Genomic DNA, 13,225 nt, shown 5'->3' on the forward strand with positions numbered 1-13,225 from the left:
GCCTCATTTTGTTTCTTCAAATCTCCAAAAATGACATACATAATAAATGTATGCGGTTTATCACTGTGACATGGGGTGGCAATTACATATGCTTGGAAGAGGTGGTAGATTCCCTTTAAGAAAAATTGTGCCATGAGAATTTCTTAGTACCTAAATTGTATCCACAACAAACAGATGATTTTTCATCCGTGTTGGTTGTTCTGAATGTCTGCTGACAAGACGATTTGAAGACCATTAAAGAATATTGTCTCCAACAGTTTACAAGTCTGTGTCCTCCACTATGAACTGAAATGGAGCATAATGATATTTTCCTTTATACTGACTGGGGGTTTGTATGGAAAAAGAACTATAGGAAATATTCAAGAAGGTACAAACAGTGAGTGGGGTCTGTAAGCTTAGATTTTATAATGCTAGTGTTCTCATCCTCAAGCCATAACACAGATTTATATTTGGTGATTTACAAAGTAGAATGACATATACTGCTGTGTAACCGTTCCTACATTCTCTGGGACCACTGAGAACACTTGAGGAAGCTTGAGTTATTGTTCGGTGCTGCTGCCTGGCAGTTGGAGTGAGCATGGAATTATACATGAATATATTAGGGCCTGTGGGACATTATGAGCTTCCATAATGCATCTGTTTTACAGATGTCAAATGTACCTACACTTGGATGTATTTGATTGTTTTATTAGAATCAAAGAAATCCCAATATTTACTGTACGGATGTCTCGGAATGGAAGGTTTACAAACCACTCTAGCTATTGCTAAGCCTTCTTGTTGCCACAAAACCCCCCAGACTGATTTAACTGCATACAAGTTTTAGAATAGTGGCTTTGTGGATGCTTTTATATTAGCAGCCAAATGTTATCAAATGAAATTATATTCAGTCGTCCCTGAACAATTTCCAGAAAAATACTGATTTGTAATGTAAGTAGCCTGAAGGTTACTACAACCAATCTCAAACATATTATTTTTAAACATGTGTGAATACTTTAACATGCCCCTAAAACCACAATTCTGAATATGATATCCTGTGGGTTCCATTTAAAGGATTTGCAGGGTTGTAAAATATTCACTTTTAAGTGCCATTTTTCTTTTTGGAATATCCTGTTAAGTTTAATATTATGCTAAAAGCGATGCGTGGTGAAGGTCTTATGTTGTGGTTAGCAAGCATATTCTTATGTAACCAAGTTATTGGCTTAGGAAGCAAAGTAAAAAACAGACATATATTTAATTCTATGGTGGATTTAATAAAGTTTCCATTCACTGAAATTGTAAACAAGAATGATATATCTATACACACACGTGTATATACTATGTACAATGTGTACAGTAGGTAGCATACACAGAGTTTTGTTTAGTGACTATTCAGCATTGATATTAGTCTATGGGGAAAATTTATTAAGCCTTCTATACTTCTATGCCAGATTTTTTGTGTAGATGGGTGTTAATGTGGCACATCTTTGGTGTACAGACATTTTTTTGTGCCAAAGATGTGTCACATCCCTTGCCCTGTGCCTCACTCGCCCCTTTTTGTGAAAGTGGGCAGTATGGGACATAAAGAGGGATGGGCCAGATACACCTCAGCCTGATAAATTTATTGTAAGGGCTCGTTCACATCTGCGCCCAGGACTCCATTATGCAGGTTTCAGTTTCCTGCATAAAACAGAGCAGGAAACAGAAACCTGCAGGAGTCTCTCACCCATTCATTTGAATGGGTGAAAAAGATGTCCGGCCGTGAGCGGCGGTGAGCGTTTTATGCTCACTGCCACAAAACCGGGTTTTTTAATCCGGACACAGAGTCGGACATGCAGTACTCTGTGTCCGGATTAAAAAAAAACAGTTTAGCGGCGGAAAGCATAAAACGCTCACCGCCGCTCAAGGCCGGACCCAGTCTGTGCTTTCCGTCTTCTTGCATGTAGAAGACGTAAAGCACAGAACGGAGACCCGAATGCAGGTGTGAACCTAACGTAACTTAGGCAAGAAAACTGGAATGAGTTAAGTATAAAATTTAAGCCAATTTCAGATTTCCATTCTGACAGACTGAAGTGCGCCTGATTTATTAAAGAGGACTTATCATGTCCTCTGACATTGGCAGTATTATATACTGGCAAAGCTAACAGTGCACTAAATTCAGCACACTGTCAGCTTAATGATGGTATATAAGGGCTAGTTCACACATGATTACGTGTGTAACGTGATTACGGCTGCCACGACGGGATGCCGTTGCAGTGCACAGCATCCCGTCGGGGCTTTCCGCTCCGGATTAGGCCTAAATGAATGGTCCTAGAACCCTAGCGGTCTACATAGACCATCATTATAAGAGGGCGGATTATGATGTGGATTCCATGCCAAAATCTGCTCCCTCTTGCCCTGTGTGAACGGGGCCTAATACCACTGAGTGATGCAGATCACATGACCCAGGGTTCCATCATCTGCGATCTTCACTATTAGGTCAGTAAATTTCTCCTCCCTGGACAAATTAGTTTGTATCTTGGTCTAATTCAGTGTATTAAACAGGATCCTCAAGAAATAAAGACACAATCACTCATGGGTTGGATGGGATGAGTAAACTGAAGCACTTCTCCTTTAGGCCTATGGTAACACTTATCCACTTCCACCTGTGCTGAGTCAGGAGAGCCCTTGAAGCATCAGTGTTCCACTAATACTATTCTACACAATCTCCCTGTCTGGTTCCCAGTAGCCTAGATTGGGCACATCTTTTCTGAGGTACATACTTCATTAAATTCTGTAAGGCTAAAACTAGTGCTACTTCTCCACTGCCCACTTTTTCTGCAGTTCCGGGCCCCACACAAACCCAATGTTCTCTTGCTCAGATATTTTGCCCCTAAACACATCCAATTCTCACATGCCTTACTGTCTCAACACTGCATCATTACAGTGGACTGAATCCTATCACAGAAGATGCCCATTCAATCCAGTCATATTCTGAACAATCTTTTTGCGGTAACCAGTCTTGGCATATTCCTACAAGCTCTTTCAGTCCCACCTACCCAAGGTTGTGGTGCATGCTTCAGCACCTCACATTCTAAATGTGGAGGAGAGTGAGCAATTGGAAGAGGAGTTGGTGGCCGACGAGGCCACCGACCTGACATGGACAGGGTGATGTCTAGCGGTTAAAACAGTGTTGATGTGGAGGCAAGTTAAGCAGGAATAAAGGGGGCTAGAGGCAGAGGCATAGACAGGGGTTATGTCTATGGGGGGAAAGCAGTGTAGATATGGAGGGAAGTGCAGCACCAAAGAGAGTGGCTGGAGGCAGAGGCATGTCCAGAGGCACAGGACAGCTGAATCCCAGAAGCCAGGCCAGAGGCAGCAAGGCCCAAGATGTTCCCTTTTCTAGCCACCCGAGAGAAACCACCAGCCTGGACACCTCAAAATCTGCCTCTGACACTTTGGGGAGTTCATCCTCATCTACACCTTTTCCTGCCTCTGCTCCTCTCGCATGCACCATCAGGCGCCTCTTCCCAGCAACTTCCCATCTCCCAAGGCCTGTAATCACAGGCAGAAGTACAGCGCAACCCACCCACATGCCCAAGGCTTCAACGGCCTCATCTTAAAACTGCTGGCTGAGGAGATATAGCTGTCCTGGCTTGTGGAGACTCAGGCCTTCTGTGACTTCTACGACTTGCTGGCAGGTGCGGCACCTCGCTATGATGCCTCTAGCCGTCACTACCTCTGTTGGTGTGCCAACACCACCACGTGTCCCCTAACATAAGTCGGGCCCTGAGTTCCGCGCTTTACTGTAAGGTCCACTTGACCACCGACGCATGGCCAAACGCCTGCGGTCAGAGACACAGCTTCTCTGTAATGACAGGCCGGGTGAATGTAGTTGTAGATGGACCCGGGGTGCAAACTGGGGTGGCCTATCTCCTCTCCCAGCCCAAAATTCATGGCAGGGGTTGACTTAAAGCCTTCTCCTACACTGCAACCTCGACCACACCTGCGATCTGTACATGCTTCAGCACTGGGGTGTGGAGCCGACAGCAGGTCGTGCTGAAGCTCCTCAGCTTGGCCGACACACTTCCCCCAAGGTTAGGGGTGCCATCCTCAATGCGACGGCAATGTGGTTTTCGCCGCCGCACTTGGTCCCAGGCATGTTTGTGTATGTGATAATGGCCGGAACCTGGTAGAAGATCTGGAGCTTACCAGACTCAAACATGGTTCATACATGGTCCCCTTTTTCAACTAGTTGGTGCAATGGTTCTTTGAAACCTACACCATTGTGCCTGATATACTGGTGAAAGTGCGGCCATTTTCCTAAGTGAAAAGTAGCCTCTGCTAGGCTGAAAACATTCAGAGCACACTCCTGTCATCTTCGCACCGTTGGCTGACAAAGGAAGACGAGGGGGATGAAGTGGCATTTCATGACACTGTCCCACCCGAGGCTTGAGGGGGAAGTTCAGGGTATCTCATTGCTTCAGCACGGATGGTGTGAAGGGTAGTGGGAAGTGGAGGAAATGGAGAGTGACCCTTCTAGTTGGGGGCAGAAAAGTCATGCCAAGTAACACTCTGGCACACATGGCTGACTTCATGTTTGGTTGCTTTTCAAAAGACAAAGGCATACTTCACATCATGGAGAGCAAATAATACTGGATTTTTGCAAGCCTCGACCCCCGGTATAAGTAAAATATCTGTTCCTTTGTTCTGGTAGGGGAGAGGAAAAAAAAAACGCAAATGTTTCCGTAATCCCTCTTGGGCAGCAGAGAGGATATTTCCTCCATGAGGCTCACAACTGCCATCCGGTGCACAACCACCAGGGGAACACTGTACAAGGTCTGATACACGTTAATGACCCCCCCCAAACTACTGCCAGTTAGGGGCCTAGTGTCATCATGAGGGAAAAGTATAGGCACATGTTGCGTGAGTACCTGGCCAACCACAGCCCTCTCCTCTCCGATCCCTCTGCGAATTACACTTATTGGTTGTAGAAGTTGGACCTGTAGCCCTTGGGTTGAGCGTACATAGCATGACAATTAATGTGTATCCCTGCACCACACTGTAGCTCAGTGGTTAGCACTGCAGCCTTGCAGCGCTGGAGTCCTGGTTTACAAATCCCGCCAAGGGCAAAAACCATCTGCAAGGAGTTTGTATGTTATCCCCGTGTTTGCATGGTTTCCATCCCATATTTTTTTTAAAAAACATACTGACAGGAAAAAATGTACATTGGGAGCTCTATGTGGGGCTCACAATCTACATAAAAAAAAGAAAAAAAATATTAATGTGTATATCACTAATTTATGGTGGGTACACACCCTTAAAACCTGGATTAAGCGTATATAGCCTGACAATTGCTGTGTATCCCAGTTAGGTTTTGTGGGTACACACTGTGGAATGCTGGGTTTTAGCGTACATAGGCCGACTATTGCTGTGTGTCCCACTTTTGCATTTGTGGGTACACACCGTGGTAGGTTGTTTTGGTTGTATATGGCCTGACAATTGGTGTGTATCCCAGTTAGGTTTTGTGGGTACACACCGTGGAATGCTGTGTTTAGCGTACATAGGCTGACTATTTCTGTGTGTCCCACTTTTGCGTTTGTGGGTACACACCGTGGCAGGCTGTGTTGGGCGTATATGGCCTGACAATTGGTGTGTATCCCAGTTAGGTTTTGTGGGTATACACCGTAGAATGCTGGGTTTAGTGTACATTGGCTGACTATTGCTGTGTATACCACTTAGTTTTGGGGGGTTAAACACTGTGCAAAGCTGTGTTTGGTGTATATAGCCTGACAATTGCTGTGTATCCCAGATAGGTTTTGTGGGTACACACCGTGGAATGCTGGGTTTAGCGTACATAGCCTGACTATTGCTGTGTGTCCCACTTTTGCGTTTGTGGGTACACACCATGGCAGGCTGTGTTGGTCGTATATGGCCTGACAATTAGTGTGTATCCCAGTTAGGTTTTGTGGGTACACACCATGGAATGCTGGGTTTAGCTTACATAGCCTGACTATTGCTGTGTATAGCACTTAGTTTTGGGGGGTTAAACACCGTGCAAAGCTGTGTTTGGCGTATATAGCCTGACAATTGCTGTGTATCCCAGATAGGTTTTGTGGGTACACACCGTGGAATGCTGGGTATAGCGTACATAGCCTGACAATTAATATGTATCCCACTTAGTGTTGGTGGGGAACACACCGTGACAACCTGGATTATGCGTATATAGCCTGAGAATTATAATGTATATCCCACTGATTTTTTGTGGGTACACACTGTTACAACCTGGATTAAGCGTATATAGTGTATATGGGCTGAGAATTTCAGTGTATACCCCTTAGTTCCGGGGGGGGGGGGGGGGACGACACCCTGTTGAAACCTGGATTAAGCGTATATAGGGTATATGGGCATACAATTTCAGTGTATCCCACTTAGTATAATCCCCACCGCAGAAAGCTGTGTTGCGCGGATACAGCCTGGCTTAATTGCTGTGAATCCCACTTTGGTGTTTGTGGGTAGACACTGTGCCAAACTTGTTTGAGCTTCTCCCTTTAGTGTAGCTCTTCAAAGAGCTGCTGTGGTTCTTCTTCTTTGCTATTCCTGCCTAGCAGAATGTAAAAGCTATGTAGCCTCAGCAGATCTCTGACCCTAACTAAGTGAAAGTCAAGAATGAATCGAAGATGGCCGCCGCTGTTCTTATGAATCAGAGGTCACATGTCCTCGGCACCCAATGGCTTTTTTCTATTTTTTTTCATGGCCTCCATATCGTAGTTCCTGTCCCACCTCCCCTGTGCTGTTATTGGTGCAGAAAAAGCGCCAGGGAAGGTGGGAGGGGAATAGGATTTTAAGTGCATTTGCCACACGGTGTTCGTATTGAATCAAACATTGCGAACAGCGTGATGTCCGATCAGACGTACTCGATAGAAGGCTGTTCGCTCATCTCTAGTTATCACCATGATAAATTACCCACTAGGATAACATATAATTCTGACTTGTCTACTTCTAAGTATTTGTTCTTTTAGACCCCATACATATAGCTGTACCTCCCCTTATATCTTCACTCCTGCAAGATTTGAGTATTCCATTACTTACACATCCATTCTACTTATCACCAAGATTATAGCACTGTCTGGGAAATAGGATTCTTACCAGATACAGCGTGCAAAACACGAAAATAAAAAACAGCTGCCACACAATATTTGTCAAATTCACTTATATTATCTGTAAATGCATGCTGTATGATGACAGATACCTTAAAACATCACGAGAGGATTATACATTATATCTTTCAAATAGAAAATTTAGCTTGAATAATCACATTGTTCAGCTCAGCTTTCTCTATCAGCAGAGCACTGGATTTAACCTTATCAAGACAGAGGCCCCAAGTAATGCAGGGAAAATGGCTTGGCAAACTAGAGTGTGCTCTAAATGCATCCCTATGTTTATGAGCATGTTACAAACTTTACAGACTACAAGAGCCAAATTATTCCTAGTATTACTGTGCTGAAACACTTTCTCATGTATATCTGATATTTGCTATTGTTTAGAGACAATGCAGTATTAGGAATATATCATAGCATTGTGTAGTAAGACACTTTACTTCTTAAAGGGGTTATTAAGGAATTGGACAAATCACGTTAGATGTAGGTTCTTTTATATTCCAACATCTGACATGAATTAGGCCTATCAGCTGTAAAACATTTTTTTGTTTCAGGGGTCAATTGGCTACAGAACAAATTAATTTTCTCCTTAGGGGTATTATGTTTATTCTCACCCTTAATATTTCTACATTTGATGGTGATATCTATAGACAGGAAAGAGGCTTTGCCATAGGGATTCGTTTTGCACTCAGTTATACAAGTTTGCTGATGGGGTGACTTATTATGGTGCAGTCATGGCTCTTTAGACACATATTATTTTATATAAGATTAATTGACAATCTGTTTTTAATTTGGTCAAGGAATGGAGATCAGACTCAAGTCTTTGTAAATGAATTGAATCTGAGCCCACATGGGGTTTCAATTTCACCTTCTGAGATTCTGAATGATTGATGATAGATAGATAGATAGATAGATAGATAGATGATAGATAGATAGAAAGATAGATAGATAGATAGATAGAAAGATAAAGAGATAGATAAATAGATAGAAAGATAGTAGATAGATAGCTAGATAGATAGATTCAGATAGAAAGGTTCAGATAAGAACCGAAACGTCGCTGCTTGGAATAAACCCACACTTTTTCTAAATATTGGAGTGCTGCCATTTTTTCCATTTTCTATATAAAGTTGAAGATTAGCCACCTTCCAGTTTGGCTTTGCACCCGGTTTGTATGCTGTGCTGCTTCTGCATTTTTTTCTACTAGATAGATAGATAGATAGATAGATAGATAGATGATAGATAGAAAGATAGATAGTAGATAGAAAGATAGACAGATAGAAAGATAGATAGATAGATAGATAGATAGATAGACAGAAAGATAGATAAATAAATAGCAAAAAAATAGGCAGCACTCTAGAGGTAAAGAGAAAGCTAGTGAGTAATTTATGGCCTCTTAAAGCAATGTTTCAGCTCATCTTTCATGAGTCTTTCATAGAAGCAGTATACAAAGTCTTATAATATTCAAATAATCATATCACAATAATAAGCAATTATATAATTGTCATACAAAATCCACGCAAATTACAATGTGTTATACAATGGTATATATCATAATACAGTATACCCTAATTTGCCTATTAAATTACAGTTGATGGTATAGAAAATAAAAGTTTCAAGTTTTTCTTTGCGGACTTTCTGTCTTCATTATGCCTATACGGAAAACACCAGGTATACAGGTATAGCCTTAAAATGGGTTGTCCCACCTCAAGGATCCTATCTATACTGGTAGCTTATGTAAATTGAAGCCTTTTTCTAAATATATTGCTTTAGAAATTCTGCTTTGCTTGCCTGGTATGTGACCTTATTCCTCCCATTGTTTACACTGTGTTGCTATAACCATGGATCTGAAAGATAGGACAAGTGATGTCACATACTCAGTGTCGGCAGGACAGTCCATTCAGCTAATTGCACTTTGCTGATAAAACAGAGTCTGTTATTGTTATGGTCAGCAGGGTTTATTAAAAAAACTAAACAACTGAAAAACCCTGCGGAGCCCTCTGGGCTACTGACTGCTAAAAACCTGGTGTGAACAGTGTCTGACAGTTGATGTCACTGCCAGCTATATTAAACAACCAGGTTTGCTCTGTTACCAATCACAGAGTACTGTGCAGTCAGAGCAGTCGCACAAATAAACAAACTGGCTAGCCTGAACTCCAGGACAAGCCAGAGACCAAGTAATCCCTGTGTGTAGTTGTTCCACCCAACCACCCAGGCAACTACTGCCAAGCCCACTCCCAATCACCCTGTCTGAGAAGTAATGCTAGCTGAACCTACTCAGTTCTACCACAAACACACAAGGCAGCATGCTGCCTGACTAACAGTGGCATTGCTACCTCAGGGATAAATTACTAGCTAGGGCAATTAATGTTTACAGGCTGGAACCCATATATATATATATATATATATATATATATATATATATATATACACACATACACACATTATTTCAGGTTTCAGAATGTGATCATAGAGCGCCAGGTGTCCAGACCAGCCCTCTTATATAGGCAAGGGGCGGTCACCAGCAAATAGCCCAGCTGCCAAATCCGAGCATCCATAGGTTGACACTCCAGTCCATCAAAGACTCGACCACACCCGGCTGTTGCAAGGCAGGTTAACCCCTGCAACCCTGGACTGTACAGAAGAACAGGCAGCGACGCCCATCTCATGGCCACAGCTTCTGCACAATCCTAACAGTTATCTATCTATTTAAACACACATATAACACTGAGTATGGTCTGTACAAGAATCTGCACATTATCTGACCTGCAGAAGTGTTGTTTACCCTGTTAAGCAGGAGGGGGAGGGAGAGAAATACAGGAAGTAAGAAGCAGACACTGCATACAGCCTGGCTGAAAGGCTGAGATGCGAGAACCCCTTTAAGAAAAGGGATTCGCCCAAAATGTGTTGCCTTATCTATTCTATTAATAGTAATGTATGTTTGTATACTATGAATAAATTGGTTTTATAGTATTCTATAATAGCGCCCTTGGAAACCTGTTTTTTCATTTACATTTTTCTCAGCTATTGTATAATGAGGCACAAAAAGTGTCTTTAAACACCTGAAAATTTGGGGTTTGGCACGTCCTTCTCATCTTGAACCAGAATTCTGTCACTTAGATGCATTAGTCATCTGCCCCTAGGTTTTGTTTATTGAATTTTCATTTTTGGGTTTTTGCCTTTTAGGTTCAGAGTGTGACAAAAAGTCTAAATGAACTGTAACTTATAATGTTGTACAGATGGATTTGCATTAGGACCAGGGCTTTGGACACATTGGTAGATAGCATCTATCTCAGTAATCACATGACCGCAGGGACCAATAAAACATTGCTATGTATACAGAGATCTATTAGGGCAGCATCAAGAAGACTTACTATACTTAGAATCTTTCCCGTAACCTAATAGTTCACAGATTCATTTTTATTGTTTGGCCAGTCAAACGTCAGATTTCCAAGTAAAAACACATTTCACTAATTTTATTTTGCAGTTTACACTCCAAAAGCTAAGAATATATTGTGATCCAGAACAGAACAAACGGGAAACAGCTTGTGAGATTTCTGGGATGGTAAGTACTTTTAATGTTGCAGATGTAAAATTACTATTTTTCAGAATTTTTTTGCCACTAAAGAGATACCCTTGCTAAAAGTGAATCCAATGTTATTTGTAATGGATGTTTGGCAAAGTATTTTATTATTAATTATTTTATGTAGTATAAATGTGCAAGTACATGATTTTTCCTCACTTACACTAGTATTACAAAAAACAATAGAAATATCTAAAATATTCTAAAACGTTTTTTGCACATATATATTAATGGCCGTCTCCTTCTTTACATTATGTATTGAGCTTCTTATTGATAGAAACCAAAAGCTATACATTTGTTAACAAACAATATAAACTCTCACAGCCAGAAACAAACCCAGTACTGTCAGTATGAGAACGCCCCTATAAGCAGTGACTATGAGAGTATGCCCCATAAACAGTGACTATGAGAATATGCCCCATAAGCAGTGACTATGAGAATATGCCCCATAAGCAGTGACTATGAGAGTATGCCTCCATAAAGGGTCCATTCACACGGAGGAAAATGGTGAGGAATTTGGTGTGGAATTTCAGCATTGAAAAATAAGTCTCCAGTTGACTTTAATTGGTTCCTTTTTCTGCTGCAGAAGTCAATGGGAGGCTTTTTTTTTCAGCGTTGAAATTCCACACCAAATTCCTCACCATTTTCCTCTGTGTGAATGGACCCAAACAGTGCATCACTAGTTACAATCTACAGCCATGTGGTCAACAAACATTTTATAGTATATTTTAGTTTGTACTCTGCTTGCTACTCCATGATCTGAATTGTTTTGATTCATTTCTACATAAAGTAGTAAGACATATGTGTAACATACATTTGACATGACCTTTATACCAACAAAACAGGAAACAGGTGCTTGCATGCTCAATAAGCCTGCACACTGCAGCTACAGCATATGCTATGACTGCTGGTATTGTAGAAGATATGAGTGTCATATATAGGAAATTACTAAGTTACCATTCACCTAGCCATGCATTCCATGGAAGAGAATGTGGATACAGCATTTTTCCTCATTGTCTGTTGCTGCTGAAGATCAATTAAAAATCATCACATTGTATGTTAACCCCTTAATGATGCATAGTAGTTTTTTGTACTTGAATGCTTGGCTCTTCATCTTCCAAAATTCTTAACTTTTTATATTTTTCTGTCCACATAGCTATGTAAGGGCTTATTCTTTGCATGACGAGTTGTACTTTCATTTACCACCATTTTGGGGTACATGTAATGTTTTTATTAGCTTTTATTTATGTTTTTTTGAGGTCCATGTGAAATAACACACAGTTCTATCATAGTTTTTTACATTTTGTTTTTACGGCGTTCACTCTGCATTAAAAATAACATGACAGCTTTGGGTCATTACGATTACGGTGATACCATATTTATATTGGATTTATTGCATTTTACTGCTTTTACAAAAACTTTTTGAAAATTAATGATTTTCCTGAGGTCACCGTATTCTGACACCTATAACTTTCTTTACTGTACTGTTGATAGGTATATGTCAGGGCTCTTTATTTGTGAGCCAAATTGGACTTTCTATTAGTATTAACTTTTATTGTTTTTTTTTTGGGGAAAGCAAATTGCCCAAAATACCAGATGCTGATACAGGGAGTCGGCATTCCATTGTGGCTTCCCACTGCTGATTTGGCCCAAATGAAAGGACCTAATCAGAAAGGAGTTTCGAGCTGAGGATTTGTGGCTGAATCATCCAGCAGGACGCTTCTTTTGTCCACATCCTGCTGTGATCTCTTCCTCCCATTTAAAACAATGGGAAGCAGATTCTGGGCCGAATCTGTCCCATATAGGGGCTAAATCCACAGCAAATCTGCAGCAGATTTCCCTGTGTGAATATACCCTAAAGGGGAAAGAACAGTGCCTTGAGGGACCCCAGTGTAACTCACAAATACTTCCAAAATACAAGAACCATTACACACAAACTTGTCTTCCTGTAAGATAATCACAAATTCATTTGATCAACTATGCATTCAACTCCATGGTATGCATCTTATCACATACTAGTGGTGGCATGATATTGAATGCATTAAAAAAGAAACCAAAAACATAATTTAATTATACAGTATATATAATTTTGCCAGGGAATATTGTGTAGTGTAACTTTTTTTTGTATAATATAGAATGTAAGTATACATGTATATATTTACAGTTTTCAGTTCTTAAAGGGTGTCTGTCACCAGTCCTAGTTAAATCAATCCAGCAGATAGGCTAGGGTTACATGAATCAAGTGGCATTTTCCCCTTGTAAATCAGCCCCCTCATTAGATATCACCTTTTTTCAATAAGCAGATGTGCTCAAAGACATTGCCATTGCTCCTAAGAAGTAAGCACCCTTATTGCTCCAAAGTGCTAATTTACATATTGAGAAAAATGGAGATAACCCAGCAATGAAACCACTGACTCACAAAGGAAAAATGCAGTTTGATTCCACTGAGCCTAGCCTATGTATCTATCTGCGGGGCTGGGTTGATATGCTGGATTTTGGTAACAGAGTCCCTTTAAACTGGAGTGTTGAA

The 13,225-nt window shown here is 41.1% G+C and overlaps 1 protein-coding gene across 1 annotated transcript in view; it reads left to right on the top strand.

Moving 5' to 3' along the window:
* Positions 1-13,225, top strand: part of COL21A1 (collagen type XXI alpha 1 chain) — a 184,393-nt gene that overhangs the window by 103,652 nt on the left and 67,516 nt on the right. The window contains exon 7 of the mRNA XM_075268396.1: positions 10,600-10,677. Coding sequence (XP_075124497.1) covers positions 10,600-10,677 — 78 coding nt within the window. The remainder of the gene's footprint in view (positions 1-10,599; positions 10,678-13,225) is intronic.

Source organism: Leptodactylus fuscus, chromosome 3 (assembly GCF_031893055.1).
Source record: "Leptodactylus fuscus isolate aLepFus1 chromosome 3, aLepFus1.hap2, whole genome shotgun sequence".
In the NCBI taxonomy this organism is placed as follows: Eukaryota; Metazoa; Chordata; class Amphibia; order Anura; family Leptodactylidae; genus Leptodactylus; species Leptodactylus fuscus.